This window comes from Hipposideros armiger, unplaced genomic scaffold, assembly GCF_001890085.2.
Source record: "Hipposideros armiger isolate ML-2016 unplaced genomic scaffold, ASM189008v1 scaffold_55, whole genome shotgun sequence".
In the NCBI taxonomy this organism is placed as follows: Eukaryota; Metazoa; Chordata; class Mammalia; order Chiroptera; family Hipposideridae; genus Hipposideros; species Hipposideros armiger.
Window position 1 is genome coordinate 529,000 of NW_017731405.1, and position 22,111 is coordinate 551,110.

At 32.1% G+C, this 22,111-nt stretch overlaps 1 protein-coding gene across 10 annotated transcripts in view; it reads right to left on the minus strand.

Annotated features, from left to right (window-relative positions):
• The window catches only part of TENT2 (terminal nucleotidyltransferase 2), a 52,309-nt gene that overhangs the window by 13,040 nt on the left and 17,158 nt on the right, over positions 1–22,111 (minus strand). For 7 of the 10 annotated variants that reach the window (XM_019641071.1, XM_019641064.1, XM_019641070.1 and 4 more), the window contains 8 exons: positions 19,694–19,808; positions 19,499–19,590; positions 17,983–18,061; positions 16,129–16,198; positions 12,284–12,360; positions 11,766–11,894; positions 6,993–7,036; positions 609–745 (listed from right to left, as the gene is read on the minus strand). In XM_019641071.1, the coding sequence (XP_019496616.1) occupies positions 609–745; positions 6,993–7,036; positions 11,766–11,894; positions 12,284–12,360; positions 16,129–16,198; positions 17,983–18,061; positions 19,499–19,590; positions 19,694–19,808 (743 nt within the window). The remainder of the gene's footprint in view (positions 1–608; positions 746–6,992; positions 7,037–11,765; positions 11,895–12,283; positions 12,361–16,128; positions 16,199–17,982; positions 18,062–19,498; positions 19,591–19,693; positions 19,809–22,111) is intronic. The other 3 variants (XM_019641072.1, XM_019641063.1, XM_019641065.1) reach the window with 1 other exon arrangement.

Here is a 22,111-nt window from a genome sequence, read left to right on the forward strand (position 1 = left end):
AATAAGAACTCCCGTAAGAACTTTCAGTTACATCCAGTCTGATTATACAGTTTAATATTCCATGTTTACATACCACCCTCAAAAAAATAAAGGAATAGGAGTATTCCTTGATTTGTATATCATACTAATACAACTATTTAAGATATCAGGTATATAAGTTCTTCCCTGGTGGTCTAGTGGTTAGGATTCGGCACTCTTAAAGATATCAGGTATTAAGTAGATCTTTTACCAAGTTTGTGTTAGCTGTGTTTTTCTACTACTATGTAAGTTCCCGTCTACAAGTTCCTAAAAAAAAAAAAAAAAGAGATACTACAAACTATATACAGCACTTACATAGGATCAACACAAACTATGAAGAGGCAGCAAAACATAAATGGAATCACTACTGAAATCGACTATAACTGGGCTTACTGGACTATAATTATTTATTAGCTAGGAATACGAAATCTATCCAGTTTCTAATAATTACTTGTTAGATATTAAATTTCATAAACTACACATTTCTGGACAAGTTTACAGCATTGAAATTGACAAATATAGCTTCCTGACCAAACTAGGAGCATTCACTTACATATAAATAAATAAGCACAATTTGAAGTTTCACTTACTCAAATTCTGTAGCATAATATTTAAGAAAGCCCAGTAAGAGGTCCCCAAGATTTGATTCATTCTTTGAGAGGTAAGGAGGAACATTACATGGAGCTTGATGTACAAGGTGCAGTTGTATGGCAGGACTAAACGACTCCTGTCAAAAAGAAAAAGGGGAAAATGTAAAGCGATTTGAAACACACATTAAAAACTTCATAAATCCTGATCTAAGGCTCTCTGAGGAAGAAAGAAGAAATTCTCTTTATGCTGGCAATTTGGAAATTTGAAGATTTTCTTCCACTAAAGATTTTACCAGTGTTTGCAGTAGGCCAGAAAGCACCTGAAAATTCTAATCCTTGGCTGAGATATGTCACTCAGCTAACCAAATGGATCCCTTTGGTAGCAAAAGATTTCCTAACTCATAAATAAAACCTTAATATACGTAACAAAATTCCATCCAATAACATAGATTTCTCTATAGATGTATTTCCTTCTTAATTATTTCTACAAGGAGCAGTTAGTTGTACTTTATGAAGGCTATATATGAAGCACAAGGTAACAGCTCTAACTGCCACTTAAAATTTCTCTCAAAGGCCATAAAAGTTAACTTTAATATATGAATAGTACTTATACCAATTTTAAGATTTTTTAAAATTTTGTTTTGTTTTTGTATTTTGTATCTTGGAAGAGAAGATGGACGTTCAACATAAATTGAACTTGAAAAGACAAAGAGGGCAGGGAAATTAAGAAAGATAGGAAACATACCAGCAAGCAATATTCAGCAAACTTTTACCACACTATTCATAAAGGAGGGTATCATTTCTTTCAATCAAGGACCAAACAACACACTTCTTAGAAAGAATATTAATGGAATAATACTAAAGAATACTTGTTCTTTTGCCTATGGTATACCACTCATTTCATATCTAAATCTTTCCTCTATTAGCAGCAAGTTCTGGCTCTAAAATACATTAAAGGAACTACAGATATCCTTAATACATATCCATATGTTAGAATATTCTCTTTCTAAGGTAATTTGCACAATTTCCTAAAGAAGGGTTTTCTATATTCCTGTTTGCTATCAGAGTAGAAATAAATTTTTTTAAGAAAGCAATTGTTTAAGGCAACAGAATGACAACTACACTTAAGCTTCCCAACTATAATAGATCAACCTTGGGTTTACCAATAGCAACTCAATTAGTAATGTCTAAACAACTCCAATATTAAAAAATAGAGGCTCTCTAAATATCTAACTTGTAATACAGAGAAACAGGGTAGTGTATCTACCGTATTTCCCCATGTATAAGATGCACCCTTTTCAAAAAACGTGGGGTCTAAAAACTGGGTGCGTCTTATACAGTGGTTGTAGTTTTTTTTTTACTTGCATTTCCCACTTTTTTCACGCTTGTTTTTGCGCTCATACAACCACTGTATAAGACACACCCAGTTTTTAGACCCCAAATTTTTTGAAAAAGGGTGCATCTTATACATGGGGAAATGTGGTACTTAATGGTAGCCCTCAAAAATCATCAGTAAAAAGCAAGGTAGTAAGAAAAATAAAAAATGCCCCCCAACCCATTACCTATAATTCTATCAATAATTTTTAACTATGAAGAAGTGATTCAAAGTAAAAATTCTACTCCAGCCACAATTCTGAAAGCTTATGCTCCTAAACTTGGGACTTCCCCTTACACTTCTAACAGATTGAGTATCAAAGAGATCTTAATTGTCTCTAAGACTAGGGGGAGTAGGAAAGAAGCCTCAATTTATAATAAAAAGTAAAAGTAGAAAGAAAAGCTGGTATACTGCCTCTCCCACCCTTTGTTTTTTGCTTGTTATGGTTAAAATTGGACTTAGGACAACATTATTGAAAATTGAAAAATTTAAATATTATTTTCTGGCAAATTAAACAAAAAGGTATAACATAAGCTCAAATGGTAAAGAAAAGTGGGTCTCTGTATAATAGCTTCTGCTCTGAAAGCTTCTTACTAAGTTTGATTTCTAGCTCCTAGCATAGTAAGCTTTCAATTTATGAACTGATGCTAAAATAGAAGTCATTTTCTTACCTAAGATTTAAAACTGTTTCAACCACCTTTAAAACTTTTATTTTGTTCAATAATCTTTTTAAAAGATTAGCAACTGTGAGATTAAAACCGAGGCTGAGACCTAATCAACTAAAATGCTGAATAACCTTGGATTTGGCCATTCGCCTCTTAGCCCTGCTGTTCTTTTTCATAGTCACATACAAAAAGGCGTATGCCATACCTACTGAGGGAGAGAGAATTGAAGGAGAAATTAATAATAATAATAATAATAATAATAATAAATAATAATAATTATTATATGGTCCAAAAGAAGCTACAACTAAATAGGAATTCCATTTAACCTTAAGAAATCCCCATTTTTGGTAACTGTTCATATTACAGAATTCTCTACTTCAAAAAAAAATTTTTTTCATCAAACAGTTTTTTTAAAAGGGAGCTCCCCCACTTAAATACTTATGTATTTAAGAATAATATACGGAGGGCCGGCCAAGTGGTTCAGTTGGTTAAGAGCTCACTCAAGAGTGCAAGCTCTGAGCAACAAGGGTGCCGGTTCAATTCACAGCCCGAGCTGAGCTGCCGCTGAGCTGCCAACCAGTGGCAGGATGGCTCAGCTAAAAAAAAAAAAAATAATAATACTCAGATATGCTACTCTGAATAGGATGAGGGTAGGAAATATTTAAGCTAACATATTAGAAAGCACATAAAGAGTTAAAAAAAAAGCAGCCTTAAAATTACAACCTAAATCCATGAAATAAAAATTTAATTGATATAATGTAACATCTACTTTTTAAAGTTTTTCCCACAGGTTCAACTTCTTCATCTATAAGGAAAATAACAGTACTCATAGGGTTGCTATAAAGATTAAATGATATAATGTATGTAATGCACAGCAACAACAGTATTATCTAAATATTTAGTATATGCCAGGCATCATTATTATAACTGTACAGTTATACAATAATGCAGTATAGTTATGTCCTGAAACTTTTAATTAATTATTCAAAATTAGCTTTCTTATTTTTTAAATTGAAGTAATGTCAACTTTAAAAGTGTTGTTTTTTCATTTAAAAATTAAATCTTCACCAAATGTTTAAATATGTCTTTTCAAAGGTATTCATTTAAAGTCTGTTTCACATAACTAAATTAAACCCTTCATCATATTATACACATTTTAAAACTGAAAAAGGTTCCTATATGTATGTGTATATTATGTAAAATGTATGTTCAATATATAACTGCACAGAGGTACACTACATTCTCAGAATTCTTTATTTCACAACTATATATAAGAGAGTTAATTTCTTACATCTCTATTCTGTTTACATAAATAACTTCCCGGAATATGAAGATACCATTAGAGAAGAAAACAAATACAAGCTGTCTTGGTAAATCTACCTAGCAGAAATATAGGTAAATCTCATAATAACATGCTTGCATTAAAATAAAGATCCCTTCATAAGCTTAATCTGAATTTATATACTTTCTCAACTTACATTTCTTTAGCTTGATAGTAAATACTCTTCCCTCTATCACTTATGCTGCTTTTTTAAGTCAATAAGAATTAAGTAGCAATAATCAATAAAGCTATATATTGTGATATAGCATTTGAAGATATATTTTAATCTTTCATGCTTTTCTTTCATAATATGACTGAATTAATAACTACAGCAATTTTAAAAATAAATATTTTTATCATAAATTTTGAGAAAATGTAAAATTTCTAAAAAGGCAATATAATATTGAACAACGAATTTTATTTTATTCCAAAATTATCTTATTTTTTTAATTGTATTTTAACTATTAGAGAAGCTAAAGCTTAAAACAACTTTCTCTTTTAAAATAACCAAGTTTTTTTTGTTGTTAGATTTTTTTTGTTAAAGTCATCCTCAAGATGACTTTACACAAGATGAAATTTTGTCACATCTGCTTTTTTTTCTTAAAGAAAGGGATATCTGTATAGAACTAATCAGATAAACACAAATAAAATGTAATAAGCAACAGAAATTAGATTAAATATATTAGTGAATACTACCATCATTTTGCCTTTCTTCAGGCAGCACAGTATAATGGAAAAAAATACTAGTTTCTGGATCCATCATTTGGGACTACACAGCTTGGATCAATCATGTAACCTTTTTAAGACTTAGTTTCTTCATCAGTGAAACAAGAATAATACCTTACAAGTTCATTTGTTTAGGATTAAAGATATTGTGTATAACATTTACAATGTGGTAACATTAAACAGATATTAAATAAATGGTAGTTATTAGTAAGAAGAAACAAGCCACTTTGTCCCATCAGATGGAGTGCTGAGAAAAAAATGCTATGCTGATTAGCTTACAGGTTTCAGATAAAACAAAAACATCCTGTTAAGAGGGGGCAGTTAAGTCCTTATTCATGTAAGCATCAGTCTTCTAGTAAAATTATGTGCTTTAAATATTTATGACAATGTAACCAAACCTGAAAGCAAATTAAAACATTCTTAAATCTAGCAGGTCTTGCAATTAGTATTTTCTAAGGCCTTGGGACTGGGCTAGAATTAAAACCTGTTACAGGTAAAGAAATAAGATTACTGACAAAACAGATTTGAAAATGTAGGGTCAGAGGTAGTGTATGGTAAAAGAAGTCAGGACTCTGTCATGGGGGAAAGTTAGATAATTAGAAAAATAAAACAGAAGAAAAAATGAGGCTCTCAAACTAGAAATGTACTAGTAAGAGCCTGGGTATCTTATAAAAAGTAATGCCTCTGTTCCCGAGCACAGTGATTAAACAGATTTCATTCATATTTTAATTAGTAAACAGTGTTTCATTTAGTACAGAGTTTTAAGTGAGATTTCTGTAAAAGGATCTATTCAATACACAATAATAGATTCTTTAAAGCGTTAAGCTTAACTACTAGATCCTTTGTATTCTGAAAAATATATACAGCTCTTTCTACATTGAAACACAGGTCTTAAAAGAAAAAGTTGGAACAATAAAATGAAATAGTAAACACCCAAGTCATTACCTTTGACCTTTCAGTATGAGCTAAAGAATCGATGCTTTATGAATGGAGAAAACCGTTCAAGAACAAGATCCAAACAGTTCAAGTTACTATTCTTTCTATACTTTCTAATACTTCCATTTTTTATATTTAAAAACATAAATACTAATCTCTAGCTATACTAGAAGCTCACTATAGTTCTTCATAATAACAGAAATTAGTTTTTAAAAGTAGGCAGATAAGATATCCAGATATCAAAAGGTTCTTGTTATAAATGGTGTTTTCTAGTAGATAAACCACTACAAACTGGGAGGTCCCCACTATAGCAAAACTCAATTACAGTGAACCTTTTATTATCCAGCATCTTGCATGTGTATTACAATAATAACTGATGCTCAAAAACATCAGTTCTTCTCAATTATCAAGGATTAAATTATATTTAATTTAGGTTCCACGTCAAGTATATTTATGATATTTTGTGTAGTACACACAAAATAAGTTCTTTGAACACTGATCACTCAAGCGAGATACTGTTTTCCTTTGTAATATGATGATTTAGTAAATTTATGAAAGTAACATAAAAATTATGTGGTTTCAGAAGGTTGCTCAAACATTATAAACAAATAGCTTAAATATTATTTCCAAATAAAACCAGGAACAAGGATGACTATGGCGGAAAACAGAAATGGTAGGACTATAAAACAAGGAAACAGAGAATTCTGGAAAGAACACAAAAAACTGGAGAAGAAACAAAAGTATTCATATAGATTGTAAATATTACCTCTCTAAACTCAAACTGAATACATACTAAACTTTATTTAGTATGTACTTCATTTCTTGAGTGTTTTCAATTAACCTCATCAGGATTCTTAATATTACATACACAAGAATAGAGTATTAATGTTACCTTTTAGTGTATTACTTAGAAAGATCAAATCAAAGATACAATGATTATCCAATTGTTCAATTTCTTAATTTCCCCCCCTGCTTTCAAAGTATAAATACATTGGGCTGAAAAACTCTTAACTAATAAAGAAATGCTATAAAACTATATTTAAAAATAGCATGAAGAAAACTGGAATGAGTCCAAATGGGCCTTGACCAATTAATTCCCATTGTTGATAATCATGAGCATCATGCAAAAACTTCCACCATTAACAAAAACGACCAGATTATCTGCCAGTAACCAAATAAAATATCAGAGCCTTCTGAGACAGTATATAAAACATTTTTAGTGTTATAGAGGCCAATGCCTCAACTTATCAATACTTAGAAAGTAACTGTTACTACTTCTATATTCACATTAATACTACATATAATAGTCCCACATATACTTGTCATAATATGTATTATAATAATTTATAAGAAGCACTTACTGGGTAAATTTTTTGGATGGATGGAAGGATGGGTTCAGGTAGGGCTACAAAAAGAAAAAGTTTAAAGCTTCTGTGATTCACATAATTCATTTTACAAAGCAATAATTCGTCAGCTAAGACCCCCAGGTATGAGACTGTAAGGGTTTCTGCTAAAAGTCAACAGTTTCCATATATTTTGAGAAATTAATTCTTATTCCTAAAATTTTTAATTCATAATATATCTAAGTGACAATTTAAGGTTTATTAATAAATTATGTATATTTCTATGTAAACCAGTGTTCCTTACATGGTTTTAGAATAATAGGCCATCAATAAATAGACACACATCATTTGGTCTAACATAAGACACACACACAAGATAGGCAAGACAAGGATTGTTCTACAAATATTGAATGGACATTATTAAGATGGATGTAGCTATCAGAAAAAAATTTTAAGTACAAGCCAATGATACAGTCCAACAATAGTTCTATCACAATTGTCCCTTTATTATTAAATTTCTTCTAACAATACACCAAAATTGAGATAGTTTCAGAAACTGATCTATTGGAGAAAAAACTGAAAAAATTCTCAACGTAATTAATTCATTTTTAAAAAGGCCTCAGCAAAGTTTAGAAATCTAAATCAGGAGATTTGCACCATTCTGCTATAAAAAAAATAAAATTTCATACAAAGGAATCACTATATTCATGTTACTATATTTTTAAATTGTCATTCTTTACTCTTCAATAGCTTTACCCAGATCCAACCTCACTAAATGCATTAACAGATAATTTCATATTATAATGTAAATGGAATAACATTAAAGGCAAAGTGCCTAATCACAGTATAATAAATAACTAATATATAATGTCGAGTATGTTAAGATACAAATAATACATTTTCAAGATTTCTTTAAGATTAAAGACCAATATAATACCGTATGATAAACTATGTATTTATGTATTAAAGAATTAGAAATACATTATATATAATTAAATGAACTCAGTAATAATTTTTAACTCACTTTTAACTGGCTACTTAGCCAAAATATTTTAAAATGACTTCTGGAGTACATAATGTACATTAATCAATTATTATGACCAACTTACATGATCTCCAAATATGATTATAAATGTATAAATTTCTACCACATAGTATTTAAATTTTCCTCTTGTATCATGCTTCATTCCCAAGTTGAACATTGGACTAAAATAAAGTTCCATGATAGTTTGGGATGTTCACAGTGTATGACTGAGAATATTAGGGGGAAAAACTCACCCATTACTTACCAGAATCACTCTTAGGAAATAAGAATACATTTTTTTTTCCCATAGGCATTCAAATGCTCAAAATTCTAGAATACCCTACAAATAAACTCAAGACCCATTTACTTTAATTCTACAAGTCTCTATATTTGTATAACATTTTTAATGACTTTCTAATAATTTTTGTTATAATACAGAAGTCAAATTGGAAAATTTTCTTAGAAATTAGTTTACCTAATTAAAAACCTGAATTCCTTTCCTACTGAATACTCCTAATAAATTAAAATTATAATTTAAAAGAGGCTTAAGAAAAGGTTATAGAGAATTTACAAAAAAATTATCTCATTCTAGAATTATAATTAAAATGCTAGGAGAGAAAAACAAATACTAACCACTGGTTTAGGGTTAGTCTTTCAATGGACAAAGAGCCTTTACAACTAAGCAATTTGGAAGCTTTTGGAAGCAGGAATATCATTCAGCAAATCCCTAACAACCTTAAAGAGTTAAAAACACTAGTCATTATAAAAGCAATTAGTGTGCTACATGTAGCAGTTATTCACTAACACTATCATGACAGTAACCTCAAAGAGTTTAGCAGTTTTCCAAATATGTATTTATTTTACTCCAAAGCAACATACATTCTGGAAGAATCTGGCTGTTAACATCTACTCTGACTTCAAAATTTTGTACTTAGACCTTTTAAATTTCTCTCTCAAAAGCAAAATAAGACAAAAGCTTATTATTGCAATATGTGATTGACAGATTAATACCTTGAGCATAGCTAACCTATAAGAATTTACTTTGCCTGCAGTTTATATGAGAGCTTTATGGTCAGGCCCCCACAAATTTATAAACATTCTGTACTGGTTCAACAAAACTTCAACTAAAAAAACAGCAGATTTTTCAACAACACTAAGCAACCATTAATATGAAAATGCAAGAACAGTTTTAAAATGCCTAAGAAATAGCTCTGTATCTGGTAACATGATGAACATTTCATGAACATTCATTCATATTATTATTTCTAACCAATTGATACTTTTGCTTTTATTATTCACTCCTAATGTTAGATTGCCATTAAAATCTCTAATCAACAGGGTTTTCCCCTCATGCTTTCATCAGCCACCTTTTCAAGCATATGTATTCTATTATTGACTGTTGAAATTCATTCTAGGAAATGCTTTAATCTTTTTCACCTTTCTACATACAGAAGACCTGTTTCCTTTCTTTCTCTGTTCATGGCAGAAAAAAGATATTCAAGTACTTAAGAAATTAAATGAAACTTAAAGGTCATCTAATCCTACTATTTCCTGTTATCAATGAGAAAATTAAGGCCAGAATTAGAATAACTTGGCCAAAATCACAAACACTAGTTCATTACAGCAGAGCTGAAACTGCTCACTACACCTTGTAGACACTTGTGTGACCCCCGCCCCGCCCTCGCCCCAAAAAAAAGCAACTTCTTATTTCAATCTCTCTAATTTCTTCTAGGGAGGAGTAGCTTAAATTTGCTGAAATACAGAGTTGCACACTAACTCTGGGTAGCTGATGGCATTTAACAGGCCTATTATAGAAATGGTTGATGATGGTGCCATTAATTACAAACCACCTCAGTAAATAGGACCATTTTGTCAAGAATAAAAAATGTGTAACAAAATTTAAACCAAATTTTAACATGATTTCATTACACTAGTAAAATACTAATGTCTGAATTTTCAACTGGCTTGCAAAACCACCTTGGGCATCTGTAATTAAAGTACATTTTCTTAAAGAAGATAATCAAATTAAAATTTATAATGTAACACGTAAGAATGGAGAAATAGGGCGCATCTGGATGATCATGCATATTAAATGCTTTAGTCAAATCTAATTTTTAAATCACAATTAACATTAAAAAATGAATAGACAGTAGGTGATGGTATATGAGTATTTGTCATATTATTCTTTATATTTTAAAGGAAACATTTCTAATCTATTCAAATTTTAATAAAAAAAAAAACTCCAATCCACAAGAGGACAGACTTCACTAAAAAAGCATCAAAATTAATATGTTTCACACTGAACTGCAAAATTGGACAAAAAATGATTAGTGATATATAAAGTAGTGTCTAAAACAGCCAACATCATATGTTTCAAATCCTTTTAGAGGGGCAAATCAATCATTGAATTAGCATATATATAACACTGGTTAGCAATAAAAATTCGTGTATTATAACTAGTTTGAAATTTTTAACAACAAACAGGAAGAGTAACCTTTCATGATTGATTCATAAATCTTTGACCCATTTAACTACTTTAAGCCTCTCTCACCAACTCAAAAAAAGTCATCTGATTCCATCATTCAAATAAAAATATAGTCTCTTATTTAATATATATAATAAAATATCTCCAAGTACAGTAATGTATAAAGGCAACAAATCCTACTGTCCATAAATATCCTGATAAATTTTGGGAACATACCTTCTCAATATTTGTTATACATATGAGTACATACACAAACTCAAATATAGTTACTGTTTTAAAAATAAAATTGGTATCATGCTTTATATTAATCATGAATATTTTCTTATATCATTAAATATCCTAAAAACATGATTTTTAGTGGCTGTGTAAATTTCATATTGGTTTTATTGTAATTAATTTAATCATCTCCCCCATTCTTAAAAACTTACTTATTTCTAATCTTTTACTATTTCAACAACCACCAAGGAAAACAGTCTTATAAATAAACCTATATATGTATCCCTGATTATTACCTTAGGATAAATTTCTAGAAATGGAATCACTGAGTCAAAGGATATGAACATAAATATTATAACACTGCTTTCTAAACTATGGAAATATCATTAACCCAGAACAGATCAGACCCTACATATCCTGGTAAATGGTCTTCTATAACATCAACATCAAGTCTTTCACCCAATCTCCATGACAGCTCACAGGAAATAAAGCTTCTTTGACCAACAAAAAAATCATTTAATTCCTGTCTCAAGTGGAAAATAAAAAACATGATGAATGGTGCTTGAGCTTATTTTTATAGGCCTTCTGAGCATTCATCTGCCTCAAGGTAATGAGTCCACAATACACTGATGCAAGTTACTTGAATATAAAAGTGAATACAGAAAACTGTCAAAAAATAAAAACACTGTGAAACTTCTTAATATTTTCCAGGGCACATTTCTAAAACATTTGTTAAAAGCAACAAAATAGAAAATACGATGTTATGGGCCTTAGAAAAAACTTTTTAAAAATGCTAGTTGAGGGAGGCCGGTGCAGTGGCTCAGTTGGTTAAGAGCTCACTCAAGAGTGCGAGCTCTGAGCAACAGGGTTGCCGGTTCAATTCCCGGCCCAAGCTGAGCTGCCGCTGAGCTGCCAACAGGTGGCAGGATGGCTCAGCTAAAAAAAAAACAATTAAATAAATAAATAAATAAAATACTATTTGAAGGCAGGGTCAATAGAGAAGACACCATAATGAAGTTTAACTGCATTTCTGTTTTTAAAATTGGGGAAAACCCATAATACTTACTTTGTAAATAGTGCAAAACCATCAATACAAGACTGTAGCTGCTTAAAGTACCACGACTGGCATCATTTATATCATGGTGACTTGCCCACTTCTTAATCACTAGTACTAACGGACGAACTCGATTTTCAACTGAAAGTAAAATTAAAATTTAAAAACAGTAAGAAAATACTACAGTTTCTTTGAAAGTTCACATCATTTCCCAATTCCATGCCAATAAAAACAGCACTGCCTCCTTGTGTATTAAACACTGTGTTCACCACAAATGTGTTTTACTTCTAACGTACACCTTAGTTACCTTTTTAAAAATTACTAATTATTAAAATTCACTTTATTGACCTATAACTCTGGTAGTATATGATTTTAGTGTAGCAACATATTATGCATATAGTAAAATAAGACATTATACAGAAACATAATTAAAGACATGTCAGTATTTACTACACACATTTTTTATAAAATAAAGAATGAGGGATAAACAAAAAAGCTGATAATTATTTGGAAATAAACAACAAACTTACGGTATGCATAAGTTCTGAGAAGGAATGTGTTTCTTATTCCAACAATATTATTTACATTCAAGTCGAATTCCACACAACTATTAAAAAAAGGAAATAAAACTGTAGCTCAAGTACAAATTAAGTCCCTAGCAAATAAATTAATACCCATTCATCCAATGATATAAAAATAACATGGGCCCAAAGGCCGAAGACCTTAAAATGAAACACTAAAGAAGAATGAATAGTCAGTATAACATTTTAATATTATTTAGTGTATATTAAACTAAAAAACTAGGATTACTATTGAAAGAGCCGTATTGTACAGATAAGACTCTTACTATCTTTAATATAAGAAATTTTAAAATTTTGTAATCCTTCCCAAGTAAACAAAATTATATGACAAAAAAATATTTCTGGGTAAGTTATCCCACTAAGTTATATATTTTCAACTAATTTGGAATTGTAGCATCATTTACTTTAAAACAACAGGCATAAAAAGCCAAATAAAGTACAGGCACAAAAAATAAAAGCTCTGTCTATACATTACATTCCCTCTAAAAAGATTGGTAAATTATAATATCATGGCAAATTTAGACACTGATGTCTGGGAAAAACTGTAACAGTTAAACACATAACAGAAAAGATACTTCTCTGAAAGTAAAAGGTATCATAGAATTCACAATTTTAAAAATGGGGTAATAATGATGAGATCTACAAAGAATGGCTGAACTTAAAATAAAAGGAAAGATTACTTAATGTATAAGTGATGGACCCATATGTTCTCAGCTCCCACATTTTTTGAACAACGAATTTTTCTATGAAAACACTGCCTAAAATAAAAACTTAACAATTTCATTCTACGTCTTTTAATTATAATATTTGAAATTTACCATTTCAGATTTTGTTTTGGGAAAGAAATCCTGTAATCTTTTAATTATCCATGCACAATGATAAAAATGGATAGTGGTATTAACACTTCAGATACCACATATATTTGGCTTTGGAAAACGTAGTTAAGAATGGAGTTACATTCTTCAATTGTGTTTGTGCAACTCTAACACTGAAACCAAATTTCACCTCCTCTAGGTAACTCAATGAGGGGAGGGGGAGGGAAGAACATGAAAACTAGTCTTCAATTAAAAACTTTTCCAAAAATATGAATTCAGAGCTTTAAAAACACCTACAATATTTGCTTCAAATTCTACTTCTGGAAATACTAAAGTAATCCTACATACAGAAAGAGTTTTATGCATAAATGCTTATTCTAACAGGGGAATAGGTAAGCTGATGATATATTCACTCAATGAAATGCTGTAAAGCCATTAAAAATGAAGCCAGAAAATATTCAATGATATAAGCAAGTGTGCATGATATATATAGCTAAGTAAAAAAGTATGATCTCGGGCCAGCTGAGTGGCGCGATGGTTAAGAACTGGCTTGGGACGACAGAGGGCCCCGGTTCGGATCCCACCTATGAGGGCCAGTGACGCTGCCCTCCACAGCTAAGAATGCTGAACAACAGCTCAACCTGGAGCTGGGCTGCCGTGAGTCGCCGGTGACGGCGTAGGCTGCAGCCCCTGTGGCAGTGGGTTGCCAAGGGCTACCGTGTGTAGCCAGGAGCCAGCGTGAGTGGCCAGCAGCCACAGTGAGCGGCCGTCCAGAAGCCGGCGACTGATCTGCCTCGCCTGGGAGGAGCGCAATGATGGTGCTAAATTGGGCCAGTGAAGCAATGTCCTCCACAACTAGACTGAAGAACAAAAGGACAGCAACTTGTCTGTTCCCCTTCCCCCAATTCCCCAGCACTGTTCCCATCCCCCAATTCCCCAATAAAAATCTTTAAAAAAAACACAAAAACAACAACAACAAAAAAGCTTGTATAATAATCTTAAGTAGAAAAAGAATAGAACTGTTTATACAGAGCGTGCCAAAAATGTATACACACATTTTAAGAAAGGAAAAAACTGTATTAAAATTGTAATATTCAATATGTATCGATAAAGGATGAACACAAGTCATGTGTATACATTTTTTTGGCACCCTTGGTATAACTACAAACATATTTCAAAAATAATTATAATTAGCTAAAAGTTTTATTTATGCTTAATTTATATTTTATTGCCCTATATCTTTATGCTTCAGAAACTCTACCTTTATTTACTTGATAAAAATTCAATAAATATTTAGATTGGATAGATGTTTCGATGAAAGGAGGGGAAGATTTGAGCCAGGAATATCTAAAGTTTTGTTTAAAATATATATATTCAGTCAACTCTGATTATTTACAGTAGTTACGTTCCATAAGTCACTGCAAACACTTGACTATTAAACCATTACTTCTAAGGGAAAGAAAGAATTAGGTTTATACAAGCTTCTAGTCACAACATACAACATTTTCATCAACCAATCCATATGTAACTTTGTTTTAATGTGCATTTCTGTTTAAAGACACCTCATTTAATATAGTGTTGATTCATTAACAGTGAACTAATAGCCAAGAGCACTATAACTCACACCTGAACAAAGCATATCTAACACATGTATTTTCCTCATAAGGCACATCTCAGCTTATGTTTATGTGAACATAAACATAAACAGTAGACGGTACCTCAGCACTATGCTTATGGACCATCTTAAACAGCAAAATGACCCACAAAAATCACAAAAATATAAAAAACATGGTACTAACTAGACTGTAAAAATGACAATTGTTTACACTATAAGAGCTGATATCTATGAATGACCATCAAAGCGCCACAAGTATTAATTTGGAGGAGTTACAAAATAAATTTCATCAAGTAGGCAAATTTGCAAACATGGAATCCATGATGATCAGCTGTGCATGTACTTACACTTACATTTCAGTATTACTTTTATAAAACTGGGCTAGATAAACCTGATTTATCACAATCCTATTTTTTTAGAAAACAGCAAATATTTTTTTAACCAAGGAAATTCTCAACACCTAAATACTTATATTTTACATTCAGATTTAGATTCTAATTCAAATGCCTAAGAAATTCAGAACCCAGGCTGATAGAATAAACACATTTATAACAACCTGTTTGATACATGAAATTTCATCAATTAAGATGTTAAGAATGCATTTATTATATTTCCGAAAGGCAAGAGGCCATTTAAAATCTGAAATACAGGGCCGGCCGAGTGGCGCATTGGTTAAGAGCTGCTTTGGGGTGCCAGAGGGCACCGGTTCAGGTCCCACATATGAGGGCCAGTGACACTGCCCTCTACAGCTAAGATGCTGAACAACAGTTCAACCTGGAGCTGGGCTGCCATGAGTCGCCGGTGACAGCGTGGGCAATAGCCCCTGCTGCAGTGGGTTGCCATGGGCTACCGTGTGTAGCCAGCAGCCAGCGTGAGCGGCCATCAGCCGCCATAAGCGGACGTTCAAAGCCAGCAACTGATCTGCCTCGCCCGGGAAGAGCGCAATGATGGTGCCAACTTGGGCCAGTGAAGCAACGTCTTCCACAACTAGACTGAGAACAAAAGGACAGCAACTTGTCTGTTCCCCTTCCCCCAATTCCCCCGCGCTGTTCCCATCCCTCAATTCCCCAATAAAAATCTTTTAAAAAAAAATCTGAAATACAAACACATGTGCATTTATTTAAATTGGACAGTCTCAAATACTCAAAAAGTCAACAAGAATAACTAAGTACAGTTAAGCATAAAGAATTGCTCAGACCACTGAAAAAATTACACGTATTTCAAAGATCAAATCAAGTGATTTTTTAAAAATTTATGAAAATTAGCTATTATGTTACAGCATACATTTCTTAATTATCTACAACAAAAGAGCATCTAAAAATTATCTAAAACAACTGAAAAAAGGGAATTCAAAAATTATTTACCTGACTTTATCCCTGAACTTCACAATTGGCACTTTTGCTCGAATCAGCTGAGGTCTCTCAATGTAGCCAGCTGAAGAATAAAATATAATGTGAATATCTGTAAATGTTTCTCAAATTCATAGTGTACCAATGCACATGTTTTTTAAAAATATAGTATTTTACTAAGCTAACATAATTTAAGAAAACATAATCTTTCGGAAAGAAAGCAAAGAAAGAACACTATCAAATTCTTCTAAGACTGGAACTTCCAATACCATTTAGAGGGCTTTATATTAGTAATTTTCATAAAAGTGGTCTAATATCTAACATTTACAAAGAAGTTCATCAGAGCATTATAAACATGAAAAATATCTGGCTAGCAGCAGGGGGATAGCTAAACTCTGGTACAACACATGGCAAGATATTATGGCAGCCATAGAAATCATATTTACAAAAAGTCTTAAATTTGAAAATGCCTGCAACATGCTACATGGGTCAGTGATACATTCAAGTAAGTTTGGACTCTAAGAGGAAAAACACATATATACATATTTCTTATTCCATCAAACTTTAAAAACAAATTTCTGAGTTGAAACGAATACATGTTCATTGTAGAAAATTAGGAAAATACAGAAATGTATAAAAACGAAACTCGGGAAACTTTTAAGTGAGCAATTTCCTATTGTTTTAACTAAAGAAAAACATAAAACCAGATTTAAAAACTACATAAACGTTTTCTGTTATAGTGCTTTATCACCCAAATCATAAAATATACCAAGCTTCAAAAAGAACTTATGTGCAAGAATTCAGTGAGGTTTAGTGAAAAATAAGGTTAGGAGCTGAAAGTTTCAAGTTCCAAGTACAAGTTCTGACACCAACAAACTATACTCCAGCAAGTTCCTGAACCTATGGATCGCCAGTCTCCTTAACTATTAAAAACAAAAACAAACAAAGCCCTTTCATTTGAATTAAATGATCTCTAAGGTCCCTTCCATGTTTAATATTTTATAAATCTAATAATAGCTAATTAAAAATCCACTTCAGGTATGAATTACTCCTTTATTTTACAGATGTGAAAACTTAAGTTCACCAAAATAAATCATTTGATTTAGTTCTCGCCTACAATTAGAAATAAATTGTTTAAGGGTAATAACTTTTTACTTCACTTTGGATTTTCCAGCTCAGTCTGACACATAAGAAATATCTGTCACATAAATGCAAAAGTGTCTTTCCAATATCACACAGTTAGTGTGACTTCAACTCTCCACAGTATTCTGTGGAAGTTTAAATAAATTATTTGAGATGGCTTAACATGTGGATTAAAATCTGTTTAGTTAGCTTATTCAGAGAATAAAATCTTATAATAAAATCGCCTAAGTCAACAATTTTGCTTTCTGTTGGAGTAATTCATTTGTGTTTCATGTTCAGTGATCATATTTTTAAAATTTGATGTCATAAATTGCATGTCAATGCAAAACAGATGCAATTTTCTCTTCTTCGCCTGAATAAGACTTTATCTGTATCAATCTTTTGGCTTTTCACAGATACTTTGCATTACTGCTATTTATTCATGTCTTTGCTTTCCTAACAATCCAGATAACCTTTTGAGAAAAGGAACTCAAGCTTATATATTTTTTAATTCTCCACTGGATTCTGTGTGGTATTTTGCAAGTAAACTCAATAAAGAATTGTTGAATAAATGGTTATTTGTAATCAAAACTTAAAGGAATTCATTTGGGAAGAAAAAAAAGGATCCACATTACACCTATCCTGACCAGAAAATAAACAATTCTTACCAGAAAATAAAGTGAGAGAGACATTTTAAATAAATAGTTATGTCAAATGACATATGAACTTGAGGCATATCAGACTTACAAAGTCTAGTACAGAAGTGTTTATGGACTAAGGTGAGTATATGCCGTGCTTCAGTCTTCTGATTTACCTGAAAAAAACACTGAAAAGTTAAAAATAAAGTGTTTTTTCATTATCTTTCTAAACTTAGTCTTTTATTTCTTTAATGTATCTCAACAAAGAGAAAACATTCAAAGTATACTTCCCTTTGGAGTTATTTTTTCAATATACACTAAATTACATTATAGGAAAAGTCAACCTTTATGCTGTCTTTCACACTGACATTGCTAAATCAACTCCTGATTTTAAACTTAAAGCACAATTTTAAAAGAAATATTGAAACAGCCATATATGTCATTTTTTTCCCTTAGTATAAATGTACAAAAAACAATGTTCTCCAAGAAAAATAAACAGAACTTTTAACTTTCTATGACATGTTTTATTTCCCCATCTACAGTGTGAGCTACTTAAGAATAAGGTTCAAATCCACGGTGTTTCAGTATAAGTTATGACAACATGATTTATACACGTGAACAAGGCTGGAAGATTAGCAGGATGTGCCTAAGTATGGTCTAATTGCATGAGAGAAAGTTTTAATTAAAACTCTAGTATTCTCCATTCTGTTTATTATTTCTGAGGGTTTTTGGTGTTTTTTTTTTACTTTTCCTTTATATGATTTCAAAGCCTAGAAAAATATCTGAGTTTCTTCCCTGGAATAAATCTCCTTCTGATTTGCAGAAACTAGAAGCCAATTTTGTTAGTGGAAAAATAGGAATAGTAAAAATATATATTACTTTTCAATAGATTTTTGCTGTACTTTTAAAAATGTGGACTATAATAAGGCATATTAAAATTATACTGAAATGAATTTAATCTTTGGTAATTCAGAAGAGACCTCAGCATATAAAAGAAGCTGCTTCAGGTCAGCTTAATGAACACCAATTATTGTAATACTAAGAATACACAAGAGTATCAGTTAACAGGAAATTCAAATAAACATAATACTAACTAACAAAATTTGGTTGCTAAATAAACAGAAAAAAAAGTCAAAATACCAGAAGAAATATATCACAATAGTCTTATTTTAAATTTCAGTGAAATCTCTCTTCTTGTATTCTTAAATAAGAACTCCAAACCCCATAGAACTTTCAAAGGGAAAAAAAGATTAAAAATAGAATCACTGAAAATTCAAATGGAAAGGAAATATATCAAGAAGATAATACCAACACATGGTCTTCCTTGCTGCAACCTGGTAACATATCCAACCCAATGATGGTTCAAAAGAGAGGCAGAGCTCTTAGAAACACAGTGAAGCCATCTCACTTTAACAACTCAGAAATTAATGTTAAATTTTCTATTATGCTTATTGTACACATGCCTTAAAAGAAAAAGAAGTGTTTCCCAGCTTTCTTGAATTACTGTAAACAAAGAATCCAAAGGAGTAATTACAACAAGCTCTATTCCTCAATGACTTTTATATGAAATTTCTTAAATGACTGAACACTAGAAAAACACTTACAATAAATATTTCATTACTTACTGGTTCCTCTTTAACAACTAGGCATAAGTCACCATCACTGCTCCGGGTACCAAATCCATTTAAAGAGGATCCAACCAAAAACAGTCTGCTTTCTAGGGAAAGAGACAAGAATCATAAGATATTATTTAAAAATTGAAAACAGGAATGCATACACATATGCATTTAATTTCAGGCATGGGAAATAGGGAAACATACGTGGAAATAATAGCTGAATTTCTCTCTGCAGCTGTGTTCGACAGAGTTCCTTCTTCTTTAAATCACTTACTTGCTGCTGACATGCTTCAAATAATTCCAGTATCTGCTGACTCAACTTGAATCCACCGCAAAAAAAGTAAAATTTTGTTCAGAATGTAATAGAAATTACCACAGTGAGAAGTGTAAAACAATACTACTAGCAGTACTTAAAAAATAAAAACATAGTATCTCCTTAACATTTTCCAATCAAAACTGCTGTCACTCAAGTAACAGTTACTTAGTAACTGAAATAGTTACTTTTACAAAGTAAAGTATCACTGACAAGTCACAGAAAAGTATAGTCACAGATAATTCATAATGAGTATAATCATGGGTCAGAAAATGACAATCTTGGGTTTCTGCCTGTTTGGGGATGGCACATGAGCTAAGAATGATTTTGTATTTTTAAAGGGCTATAAAAACAAGCAAATAAATATATGTGACAGAAACAATATGTAAGTGGCAAAGTCTAAAATATTTGCTGTTTCTAAAGAAGTTTGCTCAACCCCTGGTATTCATACCACAAATACCAAATATAACAGACTTTACAAGAGAAGTCTCTGGTTCTCTATGCTCATGCACCCACCCTCTTCCTCATTCTTACAATAATGCCCTGAACTGACTTCTTGTCTGGTTCACACTTTCCTCTCCAACCCAACTCTTTCTATCATCATGGGTGATTTCCTTATCTATAATGAGCTACGCATCACAATATACTCCCACCATTTCCAAACATCTTTTACTCCAAATATTTCATTAGTGTTACACTCCCATAGCCATAACATGATCTTTACAATAAACTAGAACTTCTCTAGCTCTGAAATGTTAAATTCCAATATACTATCTTGGCTTCAACGTCCTATCCAATTCTTTCTTACTCCCCTCATACCTGCTCTAGAACCACACAGACCTGGATTCCTTTGAATCCTCCCTTTTCTCCCCAACCATCAGCATCTGAATAGCATGATTTCCTTCACTATCCACTCGATAGTCCACAGTGCATCCCTTGAGCCACTCTCTTTTATCATGCCTTAACAACATGATCCCTTTGTTATACTCTAACACCTGCCCTGTAAAATCCTAATCTTAGGTCAATACAAAACAACCACCTTTTCTGTTCTTACAGAGGAGTTGTTAAAATACGCAACTGAAAAAAATTAAAAATCACAAAATTGGTGTCTTTCAAACTTACAATTTAAGGACTAGCATAAGGTTGGCTCTTGGCATCACTCAGCAATGACTTCCATGTTTCTGGTTAGACATTGCTCTAAATATCTTTACTACTTTCCAAAATCTTTACTACTTTCCTCAAGCCCCCTACACTTATCTCGCTTTCTTTAGCAGATAGCTTCATATTATAGTTTGCTAAGGAAATTGAGGCTACCAAATGTGACATTCCTCAGCTCCCTATCTGCAAACATGTAAACTAACATATCTGAATGAAATCTCATCTCTACCTCTTCTTTCAGACAAAGTGTTCTCTTCCCCTGTTCAAAGCTAATCCTTCTACTTTTGTATCCACGCCTTCTGGTCACCTGCTGGACACAGATACCTCCATCAGTTTTCGGTCTCTCTGGTGTGTTTTCAACCTCTCCTCTAATTCTTCCCGAGTCCATGACAAAGCACAAATCTCACCCATTATTCAAAACACTTTCTTTTATCATGTTTAGAATATTCATTTTAAGAAGATAGAGGCAGTCTGGCCAACTTGGTAATGAAAGAGGCATAATTTTTAAATACCAATAAATAACACCCCCGCACCCCAAAAAAAGACAAAGCAACTAGGAGAATAAAGCAAACAGATAAAACCAAAACAAAATAAAACATGGCCAACAAATACAACACAATTAATTGACTATGTATCATTCATGAAACCCAAAATATGAGCAGTTAGGACGGAACACCAATAGCAGCAAGACTCTCATGGTACCAGAAACATTAAGAGGAAAAAGAAGGAAGGATTTTGGACAGCCCTGAAGTCTGAACATCGAGGAATCAAATTGCCTGTAGGTACCACTTCCCACCCCCTTCCTCAAATTGAGGGGTCCAGTTTGGTGTGGAACATCAATCAAAAACTGGGAGTTTTACAGGCTACAACCCACAGATAAACGCAAAATCACAGAAAGATCAGAAATGTCAAAACTACTAGCTGAGGTGTCCTTCTAGGACAAAGCAATACACAAATCAGAAACTGTGGAGAAATCTAAACTAAGCAGTCCAGAGCCATTAGGGGCACAGAAAACAGGTCTGGATCAAGAATGATTCTGACTCTCAGGTGGCAAACATTGTTGGTTATCATAATTGGGGAGGAGTGGAGCACCATGGGGTGGTCATTGGCATCTAGCAGGCAGAAGCCAAGATACCCCTAAACATCCTACA